This window comes from Anser anser, assembly GCF_964211835.1.
Source record: "Anser anser genome assembly, chromosome: 7".
Lineage (NCBI taxonomy): Eukaryota > Metazoa > Chordata > Aves > Anseriformes > Anatidae > Anser > Anser anser.
Window position 1 is genome coordinate 35,440,380 of NC_139727.1, and position 20,675 is coordinate 35,461,054.

Here is a 20,675-nt window from a genome sequence, read left to right on the forward strand (position 1 = left end):
TCATTCTAAAAGACAAGTTTTTGTGTGCACGCCTAAAGACTCCTATTTTAGTATTTAAAACCTCAACCAAGTGTCCAAAATAAGAGTGCTTGCCAAAGAGATTCTATTTGTGATATCTTTATTTATTTTTCATATGTCTGCTGGTATTGGTTACAGTCAAAAAAAAAAAAAAGTCTCTTTCTTTTCACACAGAATCTACTTGAAGCATGGAAGTCCAGTTAAAATGATGGAGAGTTACATTGCAGTCCTTACAAAGGGGGTCTGCCAAAGCGAAGAAAATGGATCTTTCCTCAGCAAAGACTTCGATGCTCGGAAGGCTTACCTTGCTGGGTCCATTAAAGGTTAATACCAGAAGTCTCCGTTCTGATTTCCTTTGTACTATGTAAATTATAATCAAATTTCATGTGTTCTTCAAGTAAATAGTGTGAAGTGTTGTCTGTCTTGTTATTAGTAAGTTGCTGCTGCTTCTTCAAAAGAAAAAAAAGAAAATACCAGCATGTTTATCCTCTATAAAATAATTTTCCCCTCTTATTTTAGATATAGTATCTCAGTTTGGAATGGAAACAGTTATCTTATATACAGCACTGATGTTAAAGAAGAGAATTGTGGTATATCATCCTAGAATAGAAGCCATCCAGGAGTTTACCAGGTACAGCATGACTTTGTCAATCCCTCTCTTCTCACCTACTCACAGAAGTCCAACAAATCTTGAACCCTCATTGAGTGAAGTGCCCATATTCTGTGGAAAAAAAATTAATATACTATTAAGCATTGTTACTGAAATCCTGCTAAGTCCTTCTTTGGACTTTAGCTGTTGTGCTACATCAACTGAGAGAACTGTAGCATGAGCGATAAATTCTTGCACTGATAGCAAAAATCTCTGTAGTTTGTGTGTACACATGCTGAGTGAGACCTAGTCATATTAATTCTTCCTTATAAATTGCATTTCATGTTGTAAAACTCTAATTAGCTCAGGTAAAAGTCTGCTGTGTGTAAAGTACTAGTTGCATTTCCCTAGGACTTTGCCTGCTTTAGTGTGGCATCGACAAGACTGGTCCATTCTTCATTCGTACGTACATCTAAATGAAGAGGAAGTGGAAGCCTTAAAAGCCTGCACAGGTAGTAATGATTTATTAATCAAAACACAATCAAAATTTAATTTCATTTTTCATTGTTGCAGTGTTTTCCACCAGTGCTCTTTGTGGTACAAGTGGTTATTTTGCTATTAATGCTATTGTTCCAAGTTAAACCACATTTTTTTCTTTAGAAAAAGCAGATAACAAATATGTTAGAAGATAACTAGTTAATCTGGTGTTTCTGGGTGGATCCTCATCAGTCTAACTGCAGGTGTAAAGAAGCTTTGGGACTTTTTTGATGTTTTGATCAGAGGCGTTGAAAACCTTGGTATTATACAGAAGCAACTCACTTTAGATAAGCTGCTTGTGTTCAGACTTTTACACAGCTAGTACTTCATTTTTAGGATTTTCTTCTTTTTTTTCTTTTTTTATTCCTAACTCTGAAGTTCCAAATTTTTATTCTGACTGCTGCCAGTGAAGTCTCTGGCTCCTAATCACCGGCAGACTTTACCAGCTGTAGGAGTTTGATCTCCATGTGTGTCATTGTTGGGTGTGTGTAGTACTTGCCGTGCGATGCAGGAAGAGGCCCTTGGCTTATTTGCATATATAAACCAACGTTTTTGTATTGCGTGTAGTGTTAGGGGGTTTATCATGTTCAAGGTAATTTTAGAAGTTGGTTTTTAAGCTCCTCAGAAGTAAAGAATTCTGCTGGAGATGTTAATTGAATGACTAATAATACCAAGAGAGCAACCTCTTGGATCCAATGAGTCAGAAACTCTTTGAACAGACTTTAGGACTGTGATTTTCCACAATATCTTGGTTTTGTTTATGAAGATTTTATTCTTGCCTGATAATCCTGCCAAAATTCTGCTTTCCAGGTTACATTGCTGGATTTACAGATTCTGAAGTGAACAGCAGGCCAGATCTCTACGATGTGTATGTGAATTTGGCAGACAGTGAGATCACCGTTTCCCCTCTAGTAAAAGGTTGGTTGCTTTTTATGTTTTGGATCTGGGGGCTGTTTATTTCAGAGCTGGCAGTAACTGCTGAACCATGCTGTAGGTCAAACAATCTTGGTCCTTGTTCCATCCTGGTTCTGAAAAGGCAATATGGAAGCTTCTGTCTTTCTGTTTTACTGAGACCTGGGAAGACTGGTGAAACTTGGAATTGGCAAAGACACGCTTCCGCTTCCAACAAACGCACTGTTGAGATTTCAGAACGTTCATGTTCAACGATTACGTGGGAGAGACATTCAGCTGAGGGTTACTGGATGCAGAGATATCACATGAATCTTTAGAAAAACATTGCATGAAATACTTGGAGACTGTGTAAAAGAAAAGCTTTTATGTGCTTATCTTCTTGCTGTTCCTTGGTATCTGCTTAGGGCTGCTTTAGAGGTAGGTCACAGGCCTGTGACAGCACGGCTGCTGCTCTGTCAGGTTACTGCCTTTACAGACAGATATCAAATGGCACTCATAGAGAGGACGCTTTGTTTTGGCTTGCTATTCATATGCATTTCTAGATAACATGAGAATGGTCATTTTACATGAATCTGTACATTTTTTCTTACACAGAGGCAATGACAATGGGAAAACTTCACAAAGAAATTGGACAGCTAATTGTTCAGTCTGCAGAAGATCCAGATAAATCAGACAGCCAAGTCATTAAGGTGAATTTAATTTTTATTTTTACTTTTAAATCTACCTACATTACTTCTATCAACTAAAATCTCACGCGGGTGGGGGGAGCGGGAAGAAGATTGTCACTGGAGATGAGCCGATGTCTTGCAGAGTCAATGTCTTATACACTCTACCTTTTTACAAACGAGCATTTGTATTCTTCATATGGTTCTAAGGATGACCTATTTGATTTATATTATCTCTTGGGTAACCACATTGCTGAAGAAACTTCAGAATTTGCATTGAAGAATTCTGGGAAAACTGATTTCCCAGTTGTTTTCTACAAAGCATGCATTTTGCTCAATACTTTGTCAATAGTACTGTCAATACCTTTGGAAAAAGTCCCACTGAGATACGGCTTCTCAACTTTAAAAGACTGATCAATTTATTTTTTTTTAAGGACGATGCTTTTTTCACTTCCTCTTCCATCAAATAGACCATTACGTGTTTCACAACAAACAGCTTAGTCAGAAAATCTCAGTTAAGCCAGCAAGAGAGGCCGGTGGAGTAGCTGTGTTCCATCAGCTGCAACTTTCTTCAGCATTGCCCAAGAGCAGACTGAAGAGCTGTTGCTAATTTGCCATGAAACGAATGGGGTCTTTGTTCAAAATTAACCCTTTACTTCCCATTATTTTCTTTTTGTTCCTTACTGGGTTTTTTGTTTGTTTGTTTTTTAATACGTGATAGAACCTCATAATACCTAATGCTATATTCATGGTTGCTTGTTTCTCTGTTCTTCAAGGATATTTCTCTGAAGACAAAAGAAATCTTGGCTACTTTAGCCTCCCTCACTGAAGTTTCTGATGGCAATGAAAAACCAACCCTTAACTCTGAGGCCCTGAAACAAAAGCGATTTCCGCCAGCTACAGAAAACTTTCTTTTTCATTTAGCAGCTGCTGAACAAATGCTTAAAATCTGATTTTGATGCACTTCAGTGTTGTGGACCAGTTCAAAAATACTATCTTTGCCATACAAATAGGAATACCCAATTTTTGTATGGGCAAATTTAAGGTGTAAAGTGAATGCCATATTTACCATGTAATAACGCAGAATATCGGGGCTTGACCTGGAGCATACGGAGGCGTATTTAGGAACATTCCTGGTGTCACTATCTTTCCCCAACTATAACTTTGTACTTAAGGCTCTCGTATTTCATATGACAACGTGGGTGTGTATACGTGTAGCATGGGCACGTGTGTCCAGGCTGTGCCAGGCGTTGTTACAGCGGCCGTTTGTCGTGCAGGGTCCAGATGTCGGACAGCTCTGTTCTTACTCTGTCCTGCCCTCCTCGTGTCTGGAACGCAGGCTGCAGCAGGTCAGCTGCAAAGCCAACACATTTTGGATGTGCTAGTCTCTGCGCAGGGATACACTGATCACGTTGTTGGTCTGAGTGCTCACTCTGGGCTTCCAGGTATGTCAGGTGGCCAGATACTGCTCTTCTGGACTGTCTGAGACCTGGAAATCCCAAATAAATGGAAAAGTTCTCTTCTTTCTACTTGAATGTGTCTAGGTGTAAAAAAGGATGTCTGGGGACAATCGGACATGGTAGCCTTACTGTATAGGGGAAGAGGTATTTTAAAGCTTGCGTTGGAGTTAAGCACCTCTTGGACTCTTGCCTTATAAGTTCCTCCTTTCATTCCGTCCCATGCCTCTGCTGGAGGAAAAAGAGGACAGGAATACTACATTTAAATTGGGGCTTCCTAGGAGGCCATAGAACAGTGTTGCTTCACAGCTGGAGTCAGTTGCCAGCTGTTGGGGCTCTCACCTGAGAAGATATCTGGCCTTCAGTTCCTGACCCGTGTGATAGAAAATGAGATTAGTTAAAGCTTAATGGACCAGAAATGTCCAAATGGCTGGTTCCACAGATGGGGCACTAGCTTCTTGCACTGCTGGAGCTGTAGCGCAGGTACTGTCTGATGGTGCTCTGTGTAGGCTGCATGGAGGTGGGAACTTTTGAAGTAATAGTGAAAACTAGAACACGGTTTATTGAAAATTAAAACATTCCTACTCGTTTGGTTGCATAGCTGTAGCTCAAGGGACTTTTTTCTTTCATTGAGCAGCCTGAAACTAACCGCTCTGTAATCTTCTGAGAAGAATTTCGATTCTCTGTAGGGAAATATTCTGAGCCAAGCAATCTGTATTCCTTCAGAAATGTTCACAAAAAACAGTCAATACTGCCGTAGCACTTTGCTGTAACAAAAAATAACCTTTTTTTCCTGGCCTTTGTACAGAGAGGCTTTAGCATGTGGTTTTACATAGAGATTTTATACTTACGATTAAAACTTTACTAATCAATATTTATATTGTTAAATAATTGGGTGTTTGCTATTCAGAAATTGTTGGAGCTCATCAGTAACTATGTGCAAGCAGTAACAGTCTGAAAAAGGGTTGTCCTTTTGCTACGTATCGTACATTAAGAAAATCTGTTTTAGAATGTGGACAAGGAATGTGGCACCTATGTATAAAATGGCAAGCGCTTACAGCCAGTAAAGGAAACTGCGTCAGAATAATCCCCTATTTTCAGGGGTGTAAAATCTACTTTAAACATTTACTCTGCAGTTTCAGTTCTGTACACGGGAGAATGTTTTTGGTTTTTTCTCTGAAAAAAATTCTGCAATTGCCATCATTTGCCTGTAAGTGCATTTTTTCTGCATTTGGCCATTAATGTTGCGTAGGATTATTTTGGGGGTGTACGGGAGGGATTGTTCTTCCCATTAATGGTTCTTTAGTACTGCTGCTTCTGTTTGGGCACTTTTGTAACATTTGGAATAGCAGAACAGCAAAATTGTGCAGAAAATTCTGTTCAGGACTTACCTTCAAGCCTACCAAAACTGAAGTCTGTCCCCCTGAAAAACCTGAACATGCTTTCTATCAGCTGTCTTATCACCTTGTAACTGTGAAGAAATGCACTTAGTTCCTTTTTAACAAAAAGCCTTTAGGTGTATGTCATTAGGTAGCCTGGGTATTGGAGACAACCACAAAAAGCAGAGAAGCTCAGATACAAAGTAGATATTGAATGCTTTTTTTGCTTTCTGTTTTCTTAAAAGTGGAGAAGCCTCAGTGCTAGATCTTGTGTTCTGACATTTGTGTGACACAAATGAACTGTAATTTTGCACTTAAGGAACCCGACTCATAGCATGCTTATGCCTATTAAAAAGAATCCTGAACTTCCTACCCTGTAATTTATGTAAATTTATTCTTGAGGAGTTGTGACGATTGAGTCACAAGCCTTAGCTCACAGTTTTGCAATAATGGGATTTGGAATTAAGCCACTGCTTGATCTTTAGGCTGAAGATGTACTGCTGTTACCGGTTCAAAGACTTTTGTCATCTGTGCTGATTGTCTTGTCAATACTGTAAAAGAAGTATTGGCCTCCCTCAGCTTCAGTACGTTCGAAGGATTGTCCTAATGCTCTCATATTTTCTCAATGTTTCCTCTCAAAAACATCTTGGAATAAAACAAAAATCTGGAAGGTCAGGACAGAAAAAAGTTTCAGCTTATTTCTCGTTCCCCTTCCCTAGGTTGCCGTCAAGCTGAGACCTTGTTGGTTTTGCAAAATCAAGTAACATCCTTTCTTCCTCCTAAAAGCGAAGACTGTATAAAATCATGTTTTCATTCATACCTTCTCACCTTGCTGCCTTTCTTTTCTTGGACAAATACGAAACGATGCGTGAAGGTTCCTGTTGACGTGCTAAGAGACATGCCTCCAAAAGGCCTGCAGCACTTAGCTGAAAGCAAGACATTCCATTGCTCTGAGAATGGCAGCTCTGTGCCTTCCTGAGGTGAGGAAAAAGGTACTGGAGGTGAGGAGAAAGGTACTCCCCTAGCGCTCTGCCTCGCGGATTGCCCATCTCAACCAGTTCATGGGATTCCTGTAGCGTAAGTTTTCCAATCCGTTTGCAGAAACTGGAAGGTAGTGAACAAAGCAGAAGCTTGCAAAGGGGAACAGGAGGAGCAGCCAATCCCTTCTGTTACAATTTGGCTAAAGGACTAGCATAATTTATTAGGCTAGTCCTTTAAGGCTGGCTGTGTCATTTCAAGCGCTGTCATCCTTGGGGTTTCGGGATAAGCTGGCTTTCCTTGTTCCCTCCGCAGGCAGGTGTCGGGCGGATGTTCTGAATGAGAGCAACGCAGCGCTGAGTAATGTGGTGACGGGGGGTGCAGGATGCCCGGCAGCATCCAGCTTCCATCTCCCGGCTGCTTCTGATGTCGACTTCTGGCTGCCCTGGTTCCCCAGCTACCAAACGGGCTAATGCTGGTTTGGGATTAGCGTGCTGTGAGGTGTCGTGTGAAGTAGCTAAACTTCTAGGTGAAAACCGAGTCACAAAGCGAAGCGTAGGAAGCTCACAGCTGTCTCCAGCTTCCCTAGGCTGCTGTCAGACCGGAGGCTGAGTCGGGAGGATCGCTGCTCAGGTGAGGTCATTTCTTGTAGCTGCTGAATGAGGTGGGACTCAGGGAGACCCAAAAGACGGGGCAAGAGCCCTTGTCTGAGCACCTCGGCGGCACACGGCGTTGCTGGCTGTGTGGCAGGGAAGCAGCTACAGAGCTGAGCAGGATTCCCTCCTCACCTATCCCGTGTCCTGCAGGGAACACAGTGTGGCGGCGGTTTAGGCTTGTAGGATGCCGCAGGGACACCAGCTCCAGGTGAGGAAATGCTTTCATCTCGGCACATCCGAGCATGGGAGTGGCTGGGTGGGTGGGGTGGCATGGTGCTGCCATAACGCACTGCACTAGGACTGGTGTTTTCCTTGAAGATGAAAGCTTCCACCTGTTGTAGTTCACCACACCTCAAACTGGTTCCCCTGCTAAGACGCTGTCACTCGGCGCGGCAGCCAGCGCTAGAGGCAGGAGGCGGACCTGCCTTGGGCTGCTGTGTTGGTGAGCTATTTCGAGGTACAAAGGGGAAGGTTTTCCCAAAGGAGCTGACTCTGTAAATCCCTCAAACATGATGCTTTCCTGCCTGTTCCAGTCTTGGTTCCCTCACTCTGGACTACCAGGTCCAGGCACTTCTGGTTTCATCCTGACTTCATTTCCAGGTGCCGGGTGACAGGCCTTCTCAGCAATACATTGTCCCTACCTTGATTTGGGAACCAGCTGAATCACCCAGGCTGGCAATTTAAATGGCAGGTGCCTGCCTTTCTCTTCTGGAAAACTCTGCTTAGCGATAGAGACATTTGTGAGAAGGAGGGAAGGGAAAGGTGTGTGTAGCGACTCTGGAAGGACAGTGTTTAATACAGCAAATTTCAACTTGAGTAGGCAGTAAGAAGCTGGTACAGTTTGATAATGGGCAGCTGTAATACCAGGCATCATTACCTGACTTAGTCCATAAGCCTTACTCACGGGGATGTAATGACATCAATTTGCTTAAAGCATCTACGTGTGGTGCCAGAGAATTTATAGCTTGTCTGGTTACCATGACAATTCAGTTGATGAATTTGTTATCTTCATATTTGTTGACTTTGCTGGTTTTTTTTGTTCTTTTGTTTTGATTCCACTGTGGTTCATATAACTATCATTAACTTCAGCCAGTCTTAAACTATATTTTAAAAAAAGAGTTGGGGGAGGCATGGGTTTTCATTGTACTACCGATTAATGGTTACAGAGAGTAGAATTACACCTCACCCAGGTTTGTCTTTGGAATGTTATTGAAACAGGATTAACAGAGAAATGGGATTTTAGAGAACTTAACTGTAGGATGTCAGCTATCCCACCATTATTAAAGATTTTGAAGGAGACAAACACCTCATTGTTTGAGAGAGGCAGGCTGAGACTGTAAGCCTGCTACTCCTAACCCTCTGCACCATGTCCCCCAGCAGCCGGGAGGTGGTATGTAAGGAAAAGGAACAGGACAAGCCTCCCTCTTCCTAGCGTCGTTCCTGCTCAGGACAGCTGAGTCTCGTGTGAGCTTTTCTTCTTGCTTCTACCTCTGGCTGCTGCTGGTGATGACGTTTGCCTAGGCAGACCTTTGGTCAGACCCAGCACAGCTGTTCTTTTGTTGTTGGCCCTGGTGGGTTTTTACCATGTCCTTAAAAACACAACCCACAAAGGCAAGGCTGAGTGATCCCTGCTGAGACAGTAGCTGTAAAGGAGCCTTTAATGTATCTGCTTTTTATCAGCATCCAGGGAAGCTAACTTTCAGCACGCTTCATGCTGTGGAGTTGGTGCTGCTGCATGCTCGGAAGGGGTTTGTTCTTACCTCTCCTCCTCTGCTGGGGGTATTTGTGTCTGGGTAACTGAAGAATTAAGTAATGCAGCTTTAAAAATTCACTGCAATCCTCAGTAGGGCAGTGCAAAGTCTTTGCCACTCTTTGTTTTGGCAGCTTAGATTGTATCCATACTGCCTTCCCAGAACAGCTTTAGCAGGCTCCCCTGAAGTTGCAGGTCCATAGGCCATGCTCCTAATCCCCTACTCTCTCTTCGCCTGACCTTTCACCACAGTAAGTTGCTAGGGGAAGGCTCAAAAAAGGCAGAGCTGACACAAACTAACTCAAAACCCTACTTCCTGCTTTTGTTTTGTGCCAAACGCACAGCAGGAACTTTTCCTGCAAGAAAGCAGGCCTGCTGTTTTTCCTAACTTTGCTCCATGCTGCTGTCTTCCTGGAGGGATCAGAGTGGGAAACCAGTGGTTTCCTCACACCCCAAACACAAATCTAATCCTTCTGCAATAGGACAGCAGCAACCCATTTATTGCACTCTAAGGGCATTAAATTATTACAGAATTTGGAGGTTATACTTCTAAAATCCTCTCTGAAAGTGATTATTACGTTATTCAGTGTATATTTATCCTTGTCACACAGAGCCGTAAGAGTGCTTAAATAACAGCTTCAGTGATCTTGGAGCCATCTCTCCTATGACCCCCAGCTATCAAAACTACAGGGGCTCCTACCATGGTTGTGGAGCTTTCTTCTCTGTTGTTCCTGCAGGAGAAGGTCCGAAGGTCAGTTTAGAGGCAAACGATATAAAAGCATCTATACTGGGCCAGGCCAAAGCTCTTTTCAGCCAAATGCTAAATAGCCTGGTGGCCACCAAAAGCAGACACGAGAAGAGCAGGCAAATGAGCTATTTACCCCTTCTGTTCTCCAGTAGGACTGAGCTTCTGAACCTTTTTCTTATAGACTAGGCATAGTTTCCATGGATTTAGTAACCTTCAACAGATTCCCCTTGGATGGAGATGTCCATTTTGCTCTTAAATTCCTGTAATACCCTTTGATGAGAACTGTGACGTTCAACTACATGTTCAGCGAAGAACCACCTGCTATTGTTTTAACCGTCAGCTCCAACAACTTCATTTAGTAGTGTATTTAAACTTAAATAGCAGGGGTTTGAGTTTAGTTTCTTGCGTATTCTGCCTTTTTTGAGCCTTGCCCTATCAACTCACTGCCCACGACGTCTGTTAGCAGAGCAAACAATCTTTACCCTCCCCTCTAGGCCATTTGTGTTTTCATCATCTCCTATTTAATCCCCCAGCCGCCCTTTTTCCAGGCAGAGTGGCCTCACCAGTGCTGAGCAGAGGGGAAGGACAACTCCCTCAACCTGCAGGCCCTGCTTTCCCTATTGCAGCCCAGGATACCATCAGCCACCTGTGCTGCAATGGCACCTTGCTTCCTGATGCTCAGCTTGGTGTCCACCAGGATGCCCAGGTACTTTTTTTGCAAAGGCAGAATGGCTTCCATTTTGTTCTCCCATTCCTTTCTAAAATTTTCTAACGCTTTATTTGCTTTATAGACAACCGCAGAGCATTAAGCTGAAATTTCCATGAGTTTATCTGTTGCTGCCCTTGAATTCCACTCCCAGTATTAACAGTTAGCTCACAGCCCAGCAGCGAAGCTGGTTTGCCCCTCTGCTGAATGTTTCTTACACAACTACGTATCACCAGTGTTATATTGCTATCAGGGTGCCTTACTAAATACAGTAAAACATAAAAACAAATTTTCTGTGAAGGACCAGCCTGACTTTCCCCAAAGAACTACTGATGTTAATGTCTTTACCAGCTGTTTTCCTGGAAAGCAGCATGTCAAAAGTGGCAACAAAAGCAGCGAGAAAATAAAATCTTGTATTCAGTAGTTAGTCTTTTAATTAAGAAATCAGTCACATGAGGAAGTGTACAAAACACAGTTTGTGAGGAACCCTGTTCTACAACGCTTTCTGGCACAAATATCATTTATGGCATTACATTGCATGTGTATACCTACCTGAGGGCTGGGGCTTGCAAAATCTTTTTGCAAAGTCTGCCTGTTTATAGACCACAGCACTGTACACCAAATCTGGCATGTATGCCACCATGAAGTCATGATTTAATCAGGCATGTGTGCCAACTGAATTTGATGAGACACTCAGAATTCACTCTACTCAGAGCCCGTATTTATGTATTAAAGCCGATCTCTAAATTCCTCTGTTGTAGAATAACACTGTTTCTTCTGTAGATGACACAATTTCTGGTTCAAGGTCTGTTCGCTTTATCTGAAATGTACAGAAAAACACACTCAACACCACCATATCCTGGTAACCACCAGTTAAATCCTCATTACTGCACTGCACTTTCCACAAGTTGAAATTATTTATTCAGCAACAAGTGTATAAGGGATTAGAGTTTTTTTGGTTTGGAGTTCATGGGATTTTTTTTTTTTGTCTTCTCTAACATTTTCAAACATAAGGGAAGAAACATGTTGTATTTAAAGTTAAGAGGTACTCCCAAGATCTAAACAGAGCATTAGTGGTGTTGTCTCTGTTCACTGTATTTGGGTGACTCACCCAGGAGAACTTCTACTGAGAGCTGAGCAATTGGGAAGCTCAAAAGGGGAGAAAAACCAGACCAATCTGCCATATGTAATTTCTGAACAGTCTCCTCATTTATGTCGAGTCTACCCTTGTTGCCACAAGAAATTAAGATGCCTGAATTTTTAGGCTAATAAGAGAAGCCACCGGAAATTTTACGAGCCCCATCTACGATGTTCTGCGAATATTCAGCAGCCTCCCCACTGCCCCAGTTTAGATGCACTGACCATTTCAATCCTATTGCTTTTTGTTAGCTGCCCCCCTTAAGACAACTGGCCACATGTACAGAATGACTATTTAATATAACAACAATCCTAAACCAATTTCTTTCAAAGGACTTACCTCACCACACTGTGGGAACATACTAAGTGACGCTGGTAGCATCCCTGCGAGTACTGACGTAATGAGAAGCATTCTCATCGAAACCAAAGCACGTGGAGTTTTGACAAAGTTTGCTCTGTCCAAGACATTGAAAAGTATGTCAGTTTGGGTTTGAAAAATAATCTGACAGCGAGACAAAGAGCATTCATTAGCAGTTAGAACTGTAAAAAAGTAATAGCCTAGGCTTACGAATCCTGAAGATGTTTCCTATTTCCTATGTTCTTACTCCTAACTTCGTGTTCTTTTCCTTTACTTCGAATTTAACTGAAGCATTTTGCAGGTCCAAAATGAGAATACAAAATTGAGAAAATAACCAGCAAGTTCAAAACAGTAAAAGAAGAGAAGGTACATTAGTGTTTTGAAATGTCCCGGTCCCTGAACTAAGATTTTTCATGTATTACCCTCTTCCCTTTCAGATTTAGTTCCCCTTGGCAATCCTACTTTGCATTGTGCGAAAATTTACTACTCAATACATTTTAAAATATTCATCTTATGTCTTCATTTATGTCTACTGATAACAGCAGACCCTTAAGTCAACAAATGTAATAGGAAATTGATTTAGGCAATGCCAGGTTACCTCCATAATTTATATAACATAGACAATTCCCAGCAAAAGCTCAGGGCAGGCTAAAAATTCTCTGATACAGCATACAATGAATTCTTCTTACGATATGGAGTTTTTAAATGTTGCAAAACCAAGAAAATGTTTTTGTAGTATATGGAAGGCTATGTGGAAGTTGGGGGCCAGTTTTAATTGAAGAAATCAGAAGAAATGCTCACAGCTACAGACAACCTCCTGCAAACCATCAAAACAGATGCTGACATAACCAGGTTCACTGCGTTATCTAAACGAATCACACTACCTGAACAAAAACCTTGCAGATAATTATCTCTCCAAGGCAATTAATAATCGCAAAACCAAGGAAAAAATGGCAAGCAGTAACAGCCAGACCAAATATCAGAATAGCCACTGAGCAGGCACCCGCTTTCCAGTCCCTCTTACCTTTCCACAAAGTGCATAAGGACAGCTGGCAGGAAGAATGCTGTCCCAAACAAGACTCCTCTTGACAACGCTGTTTCTTTAACGGCCTCCAGGGAGGGACAAGAAAAAAAGTCATTAAAGCAGTGCTCCATACAGCTTCAAATACTCCCCATTTCTGTGAGCACTTTTTTTGCCTAATAGTCTGGAGTTTCAAGCAACAGGGAAGTGAAGGCTAAGATCATTCACTGGAGGATTTCTTTCTTAAGTGGAAACTAAACTCCTACACGTGGCAAATACTCCATATGTGACTAAGAAATTCCTTAAAAAGGGAGGTGGTACTAACAGTGCCAGACCAAGTGTTCCTTCCACAATAATCATTTTGCTGAGACTTGCTTTTTTTTTTTTTTTTTAAGTTGTGCTGAACTCTTTCCAACTGGACATACCTTCTGGGCATCACACCTTCTGGGCAGCCTGTGTAAAATTTAAAGTTCTCTGTCCAGCTGTTCACAGATCTTTATGCTCATCTAGCTGTTTCCTCCCCTCCAGACAGCAACCCTGAAAGGCAGGGTCACTGACAGCACAAAGTGTGACTCCTTGCTGTAGTTCCTGTGGGTGTTGCTCTCCAGTGGATGTTGATGAGCAGGGCAGGGAGCAAATGCAGAGCAGCCTGGTCAGCTGCTGGTCAGGGATAAAATGCACCAGCACACTGTAGACCAGGACATTGCCCTTTGGGAGGGTAATGATATTCCTGCTAGGGAAGATGCATGTGCTATTTACAATACAGGGCTTTTCTCTGACATGTACCATCGGAAGAAGAAACTCTAGGAGCCTCGCCTCCTTCTGGGGTGACAAAGAAAAGCAGAAAAGTCTGTACTAGTGTTCCTGTGGTTTATCTGCAGCACTTGGTGTATTGGCCTGGGGAAGGTGCCAGCCCTTGGAGACACAAGACAGGTGCCAAGCCGGTTCCAGAGACTAGTCCAAGCCCAACCAAAGATTCAGCACCTGATGTGGGATTCCTCAGTTCAGTATGGCAAACTGCACCTGCTCTGAGCATAATGTTTAGCTCTAAGCAGGGAATGAAAGGCACGTCGAGAGAGGCTGCCCCCGCCTTGCCTACCTTCGCACCAGCCTTTTTTGACACTCCTAAAACCTTGCCATTCCTGTCCATCACTTCAATTCCATTCTCAAATTCTGGGCTTCTCACCGCTGCCACAGTAAAGGCACTCGTCAAGCCTGCAGAGTTAAAGAGGATTTTGCTTTTAAAGATCCAATGAGACTACCTTGATAACAACGTTCATAATTATGCGCATTTTACATTTCCAGTTCAACAGTTCACAAACTAATAACCTAGCAGCCTAAAGTAGAGACTGCTCCATAAAAATCTACCTGGAATCTTAATTCTTGTTTCAGAAGCTTAATGATTTTAAGGCACCACTCCCCACAGGTGCTTTATCATTATGGACACTCGGAGCTTTCAATCACTGCCAGCCAGCAGAAGCCATGAGTACTTTGTTCTTAAGAGAAAAGGGAGGGGGTTGTGTTGTGACTAGGTTTTGTACTGGTCTGTGCAAAATCCAGCACAGGAAAGACACTGAAGGAAACAGGTTTGGGGTGAAGGCTGCATTGGTGTTGGCCCTTACATCAGCTGCACAATGTACGGTTTCTTTTTACTCACCAAAAAGAGGAACAGGTAGAAGTTTCTTGACAACTAGTTGTGTTAATGGGCTCTTCAATGTGTATCGATTCATGAAGATAAAAGGCAGAGCCTAAGAGATTGGGAGGAAACAAGCACCTTATATTAAAACAAATGTGCAACATTTCAATACGTGCAAGAGACTAGGAAGATAAATCTGCAACTTAGTACTTAGATACCATCTATAAAAGTAAACAAATTAACATTTCAACAAAACAGACATGCTCTCTAGTTACTAAAGGTTTTTGTAATCATTCTTTTATATAAGTGCACAAAATATTATGGAAAAAAAAGTATTAAATGTTATTACGTAGAGGGCAGTAGCAGTATGGATACAGAGGCAGAAAAAGGAGAACAATTACCTCTGACTAATATTCCTCGGACATCCGTCCAACTGCCTTGTGACGTCCCTACCCCCAACCAGGGCACTTGGCACACTTGTGTACATACTCCTACCTCTGCAGTTTCAGGTCAGTACCATATTCCCATAATATGCTTGAGGGAAGTTTAATTCCTCTACCAGTACAGCACTGACCTAGCTCCTCAGCTGCCTAGTGAAACTGAAAGGCCAATTAACCTGCATCCAGTGCAGTACTGTCATTACTATGCTGCTTCTGCAACCTGAGCGATCTGTATCCAGCACAGATTCTGGCAGATTTCACCAGCTGTTCAGAGCAGGACAGGTATCTTCCACAGCACTACATCGAGTAGCAACGACAGCAACCCAGTGAGTTACTCTGTGTTTGTTAACTCTGTTTGTTTCCTCTCACCACCCGTTTTCTAAGCTTGCAGAAAAATACAGAAAAGGACATAAGAGGAAGCAACAAAGGAAGCCAAGCAAGGTATTGGCTGATGGATATTCAGAAGAAATTCCTTACTATGGAGGCAGTGAGGTGCTGGCACAGGCTGCCCCATCCCTAGAGGTGCCCAAGGCCAGGCTGGATGGGGCTTTGGGCAGCCTGGGCTGGTGGGAGGTGTCCCTGCCCATGGCAGGGGTTGGAACTGGGTGGGCTTTGAGGTTCCTTCCAACCCAAACCATTCTGTGATTCTCTGATCGAGAAAACTCTTGTTCTCAATAGTTCTATGGGAAGACATCAGAGTTGAGCATTAGAGCACAATCCTGAAGGATACGTGGCAGTGTGATTCTCTCGGGGCCTACCCCTCCTCAGGAGAACTTATCAGGAAAGCAACCAGTGAGCAAATACATACACCTATAAGCGCTGCGTAGGAAACGGCTCCCACGCTGAAGAAGAGTTGCTTTTGTTGAAGTGAATTATCCTAAGGACAGAAGAAACATTACTACATAAGGACATTTGTAAAACACTTGTAAGTCATGTTCAAAGTGGTCTTGTACAATTAAGACGATGCCGAAAATAAAAATCAACACATACCTCATCCTTTACGGTACCATTTCCATTCAGCACGGTGAATGCTGTGGTGTAGGTGTGAAATGCGAACTGCAGAAAGAAGAGATTATAAGCTAAAACGAATTTGGGGTTGAGACGAGAAGATTTGTAAAAGTAGAAAGAAAGAACAATTACCTGACAAAAGAAAACTTGTTTTGCCTGCACCTGAAGCGATGAAGCGATAACCTAAGAGGAAAACCCCACAATAACATTAATTTGATGAATCTAGGAGGTTTTGGTGAGCAGTAGTTAACTAGAACACGAAGAGAACCACTGTGTTACTATCTGCAGCAGCGTCAGGTAGGCTCCAGTAAGGGCTCCACTCAGCACCAGAAGCCATTTGCCTTGATTCAAGGCTAACAAGCTTTCTTGACACAGATGTGACAGATTCACTTCATCTATCCAATATAGAAGCACAGTGATTAAAGCACTGCATAAGTTTATTCAAACAAAATGCTTTCTTACCCAAAATAAAAAATAAATTTGTGCCTGTGAAGCTTAAATAGAATAAAATAACTCAGAGAGTAGACATGGAATTAAAGAAGTGAACAAGTAAGGGTCTGATAGTTTTCACTAGTATAAACACTTGATCTAACTGAGCTTAGATCTAAGATTTCAGTAGTTACTTCCCAATTTCTTGTCCAATTCAGACAGTGAACAAGAACTTCAGCTATAAATGACAGCCATTCTTGAGGCCTGACCTCAAGCCTGAGCTCCAGGTATGAAGCACTCTCAAAGGCCAATGTCAATCAAGATATGGCAGCTATCAAATAAGAAACAGGGGAGACTGTTCAAAGCCTCAGAGGAGGGCCGGTCATTCTTTTAATACTAGTAGATGAACTACCTCTGTTATTAATGCCAGTGCTGAATCTGAACACATCTATGAAGCAGTATTAAGCTGTAAATATCAAGACTAAGTACTCGTGTTAATTCTATTATTGTTCTTAAGGAATTTAACAGCCATCAAAACTTTCATTATGCTTGCCAGCAGTGCCATGGAGGTTCGTGTTGTACCTTGATACGGAATTACAGATCTCAGTATGTATCTCCTATGCCAAAACCAAAGGTGAACACATTTAAACGTGTAATCATGCATTTAGTTACAGCTACAAATTCTATCAAACAAAATGGTGCAGTTTTTGACCACTATAATGAGTTCATTTTTATATCTTTCCTAACTTCTTGACTACCATTTTTAACTTGCAAAAACTTTTGTTAAAAAACCAAAAACAACAAAACAGCAAACCATATTCTGGGTCTGAAACACAGAACACAATGCTCTGACTCCTCCTAACTTCCGACACAGTTTTCTAGACTAAGCAGACCAAAACCAGGCCTTGTTCTCAATGCTTAGCAAAATACTCCTTATTCAGAAAGCTGACCTTCATGCATAAACCATCTGTCTGAATACTGCTGAAGGAAGGCAACTAAGAGGTTTGAAGATTCCTTAAAGGCTTGATTTCTAGAAGGTTGCTCAGCACTTCCCATAAAACAGACATATTTTAGAAACCTTGTGCTGAAAATACAACTGAGGAGCCTAGAATTGTCCATTCTCTTCCTCCGGCCTCTGGCTTTGGAAAAATGTAAACCACGTGGTACACTGGTATTTCTCCTGGTTACTCACCAATGGAAGACTTAGTGGCAGGAAGGCTGAAGAGAAAGAAAAACTATTTCAGTAACAATAACTGCTGTGAGTCTAGATTGAAGGTTTTGAGCAGAAAGTTTCCCTAACTTCCCCCCTCCTAGTTTCAGCTGTAAATAAAACACTAGTCCACAAAAAAACATTTTTGCTAGATTTCTATTCCAACCTTTGTCTCTCATTCCTCATTCACGAAGCCAAAATACCTGGTCTCAGCTTATAGCCAAAAGGACCTCTCAAGAACTACACTCAAAATAGCTACATGGAAACCGTATGACTACTCAAAGAGTTATTGGCAGCAAAGGCTGCCACGTCTGTGAGTGGTTATACAAGGATATGAGTAAATGGCCTATGTATGCTTATATTTGATTAATTGATTATATTTGATATTGATTGTGCTGCCTCAGCTCCCTAAACATCACCGCAAGCAGACTATCTGCCACTACAGCAAGTAAATTCAGAGTAACCGCTAGCATCAAGCAAAAACTTAGCATATTGTAGACTGTTTTACATGTGGAACAAGTTGTGAACTAATTCTATAGTGCCAAAAACACAGAGACTGCTCAAACTACTTTGAACTATCTGAGCAGGTAAAGTGTGGGAAAAAATTTCTCTTCAAGAGGACTGCAGGAATAAATAAATCTTCAACAAACAAGGGAGTGCAACTAACAGGAGTAACTGTCTACTTGTTTTCCATATGTAGAAGAGTATCACTGTCATATCACAGAGGCTATTTACTGTATGTTACTCCCCTTTGATGCTTCAGTCAGTGTTTGTCTTAAGGGAACTTACCTGGAGGTCTAAAGAAAACAGGAATTATCTTGCCTGTATCAGGATGTACACTAGACTTAAAAGAAAAAAAAAAAAAGGTTAGACTACCTGTGCCATACTTAAATAAGGGAAAAAAAAAAAGAAAGAAAAAAAAGCAGATTTCTAAATCTTTTGGAAACTTGGAAACTTACCAGGCTTAGCAGGAAGGCTCGTTTTGTCTAAAAAAAGTGAAAAATAGGTTAGCAATCAATTTTCAAAAGAGCCTGAATAAAATCTTGTTTCTAATTTATTCTATCATTTTCCTAATAATTTACTTTTATACAGAGTGACATATGTGGTCACATCCCTTTTGTTATTTTTTCCCTAAAATTTCTCCCCACATACTTTGTTGAATATATTTACTCACATCCCATATGCTAATAGCACCAAGCACGCACTATGGCGGAACAGAAAGTAAATTTTAAAAAGTTAAGCTAGCAGGCATTTTAAAACAGAAAACAACAATTCTTAAATATGGCAAAAAGCCTACACACTTCTTGTTAACACTTCGGCTTTTATGGAATCACAGAAGATTTTACTTCTCCTTTCAGACCTTGACACACAAGGTACCAAATGCCACATGGGTACAGCTGAGCCCACACCGAATCAAAAGAAAGACTCCTCTTAAGGAAGCAAGGGTTCAGCGCTACCTTCTAGCAACTCTGCAAGGAGGTTTCCCACCCAAGTACTGCTGCTGTTCATTCGACGAGACGCGAAACCAAATCAACCTGCACTCTATATGATGATGCAACATCAAATATTTAGAACAAGCTCAGTAAGCATTTTGCATATTTCCTACCTGTATCACCACCCCAGATGAGGACACGCAGGCTTAGAGCGATGATTCCTGGAGTGATCCGAGCGTCTTTTCATCTTAGCAATACGATACTCAACCTAGCATTCCTCAGGATCTTAATACTGAAGTTTGACAGTAGTCATCCAAAGAAATTCCTATCAGATTCATAGCTAGAAAAATCTCTGTAGTAAAGAGTTTTGCTTGGGTTACCCCTCGTAACTGAATCTCAGTATTCTGTCTGCTAGACCGTACACTACTATCAACTATTTCAGCCATGAAAAAAAAACTATTTTGTATAAACCATGCTCCAAAATACCTGATCATTCTGTATGGGCACACTTAGAGTCTTTTCACTGCTTTCAATTAGTACCCTGGTTCTTCTTATTTCATCCTGTATTTGAAGAAAAAAAAAAACACAGAGAAAAAATAATTCAGATGGCAATGGTCCAAAGTGCGATGTATCAGTGATTAGACACTAACGACACACCTGTAACATCAAGCTAATGCACCCATCGCTCACCAGAGCAATGAAAGCAAGAACGCACCGACACACAAAACCAATTTACAGTCACAGAAACTTTGATATACATTCAAGCATATGAAAAATCTCAGTGAAATCAGGAGTGCATTTAAAGTTGCCCGTGCCTGCTGGCAAATTCAAAGATTTGAATGGCTTACACCAAAGGAATCATCTGATACGATGAAGCACCGTGGGGATGGGGATGGGGATGGGGACCAGCCTTCTCCAAAGCTGCTGCAGCCCCAGATCACAGCTCCTGCAGCAGCGGGAGGAATTTAAGGGTCCCCCCAGGACCAATTCAGGTGTCCCCCCAGGGCCAATTCAGGTGTCCCCCCAGGGCCAATTTAACACCAGCACCCGCAGCTCTGCCCTTCTGTGCTCGTCTCTTTGGAGGCTCCCTGGCTCTTAATTGGGTTAATTCAAGCGTGGACGCTGCGGACAGACTCTAAACGTGATCGCTGAAACGTCGGTGTCCAGAAACGCCCGGGTTTCACCGCTACACGCGACAAAGTCACACAGACGGGAGGTTTCCCCCCTCACCCGCCGGGCACTCACCGGGGACGCGAAGAGCAGCAGCGGGTCTAGGACGTCAGCCCAGAGCAGAAACCTCTGGAAAAAAGACTGAAGAAGACAGGGTTCAGGGGCACGGCCACGCCACCCCCCCGCCTTCCCCCCCCGCGCCTCACCGGGCCCTGCGCCCTCCACAGCCGCAGGTTGGTGTCCATGGCGCCGCCGCACCGGAAAGCGCCGCCGGGGCCGGTCCGGCTGCGGCACGCTCCGGGTGGGACCCGCACCGCCGCCGGGGGCCGGGGCCGGGGCCGGCCGTGGGGTGTGGGTTCGTGGGAGGTGTGGGGTCGCGGGTAGGGGGGCAGGCAGCACGGGCAGGGCGCCATCGGGTTGTTTTCTGTCAGGGGTGCT

At 42.6% G+C, this 20,675-nt stretch overlaps 2 protein-coding genes across 3 annotated transcripts in view; one reads left to right on the top strand and one right to left on the bottom strand.

Annotated features, from left to right (window-relative positions):
- The window catches only part of DENND10 (DENN domain containing 10), a 9,077-nt gene extending 3,154 nt beyond the window's left edge, over positions 1-5,923 (top strand). For both annotated transcript variants that reach the window (XM_083843468.1, XM_083843469.1), the window contains exons 4-9: positions 193-341; positions 538-649; positions 1,019-1,119; positions 1,955-2,062; positions 2,651-2,745; positions 3,498-5,923. In XM_083843468.1, coding sequence (XP_083699594.1) covers positions 193-341; positions 538-649; positions 1,019-1,119; positions 1,955-2,062; positions 2,651-2,745; positions 3,498-3,674 — 742 coding nt within the window. In that variant the 3' untranslated portion in view covers positions 3,675-5,923. The remainder of the gene's footprint in view (positions 1-192; positions 342-537; positions 650-1,018; positions 1,120-1,954; positions 2,063-2,650; positions 2,746-3,497) is intronic.
- Positions 5,924-10,806: 4,883 nt separating this feature from the next.
- SFXN4 (sideroflexin 4) lies at positions 10,807-20,665 on the bottom strand. Its single transcript, XM_083843470.1, has 14 exons — positions 20,444-20,665; positions 20,313-20,378; positions 19,554-19,628; positions 18,594-18,620; positions 18,424-18,478; positions 17,617-17,642; positions 16,128-16,178; positions 15,978-16,043; positions 15,796-15,864; positions 14,569-14,659; positions 14,011-14,126; positions 12,915-13,000; positions 11,873-11,987; positions 10,807-11,215 (listed from the first exon to the last, which is right to left on the bottom strand). Exons 1-14 carry the CDS (start codon positions 20,648-20,650, stop codon positions 11,138-11,140), a joined length of 1,128 nt encoding a protein of 375 aa, XP_083699596.1. The 5' UTR covers positions 20,651-20,665; the 3' UTR covers positions 10,807-11,137.
- Positions 20,666-20,675: the final 10 nt, after the last annotated feature.

Excerpts from the sequence above, each read along its gene's own strand:
- SFXN4 (XM_083843470.1), bottom strand. The coding sequence starts at position 20,650 with ATGGCGCCCTGCCCGTGCTGCCTGCCCCCCTACCCGCGACCCCACACC. Across the intron at positions 16,044-16,127 it reads AACAAGTTTTCTTTTGTCAG|TTCGCATTTCACACCTACAC; the intron begins GTAATTGTTCTT and ends TTCTTTCTGCAG. Across the intron at positions 11,216-11,872 it reads TGTTCCCACAGTGTGGTGAG|ATAAAGCGAACAGACCTTGA; the intron begins GTAAGTCCTTTG and ends TGTACATTTCAG.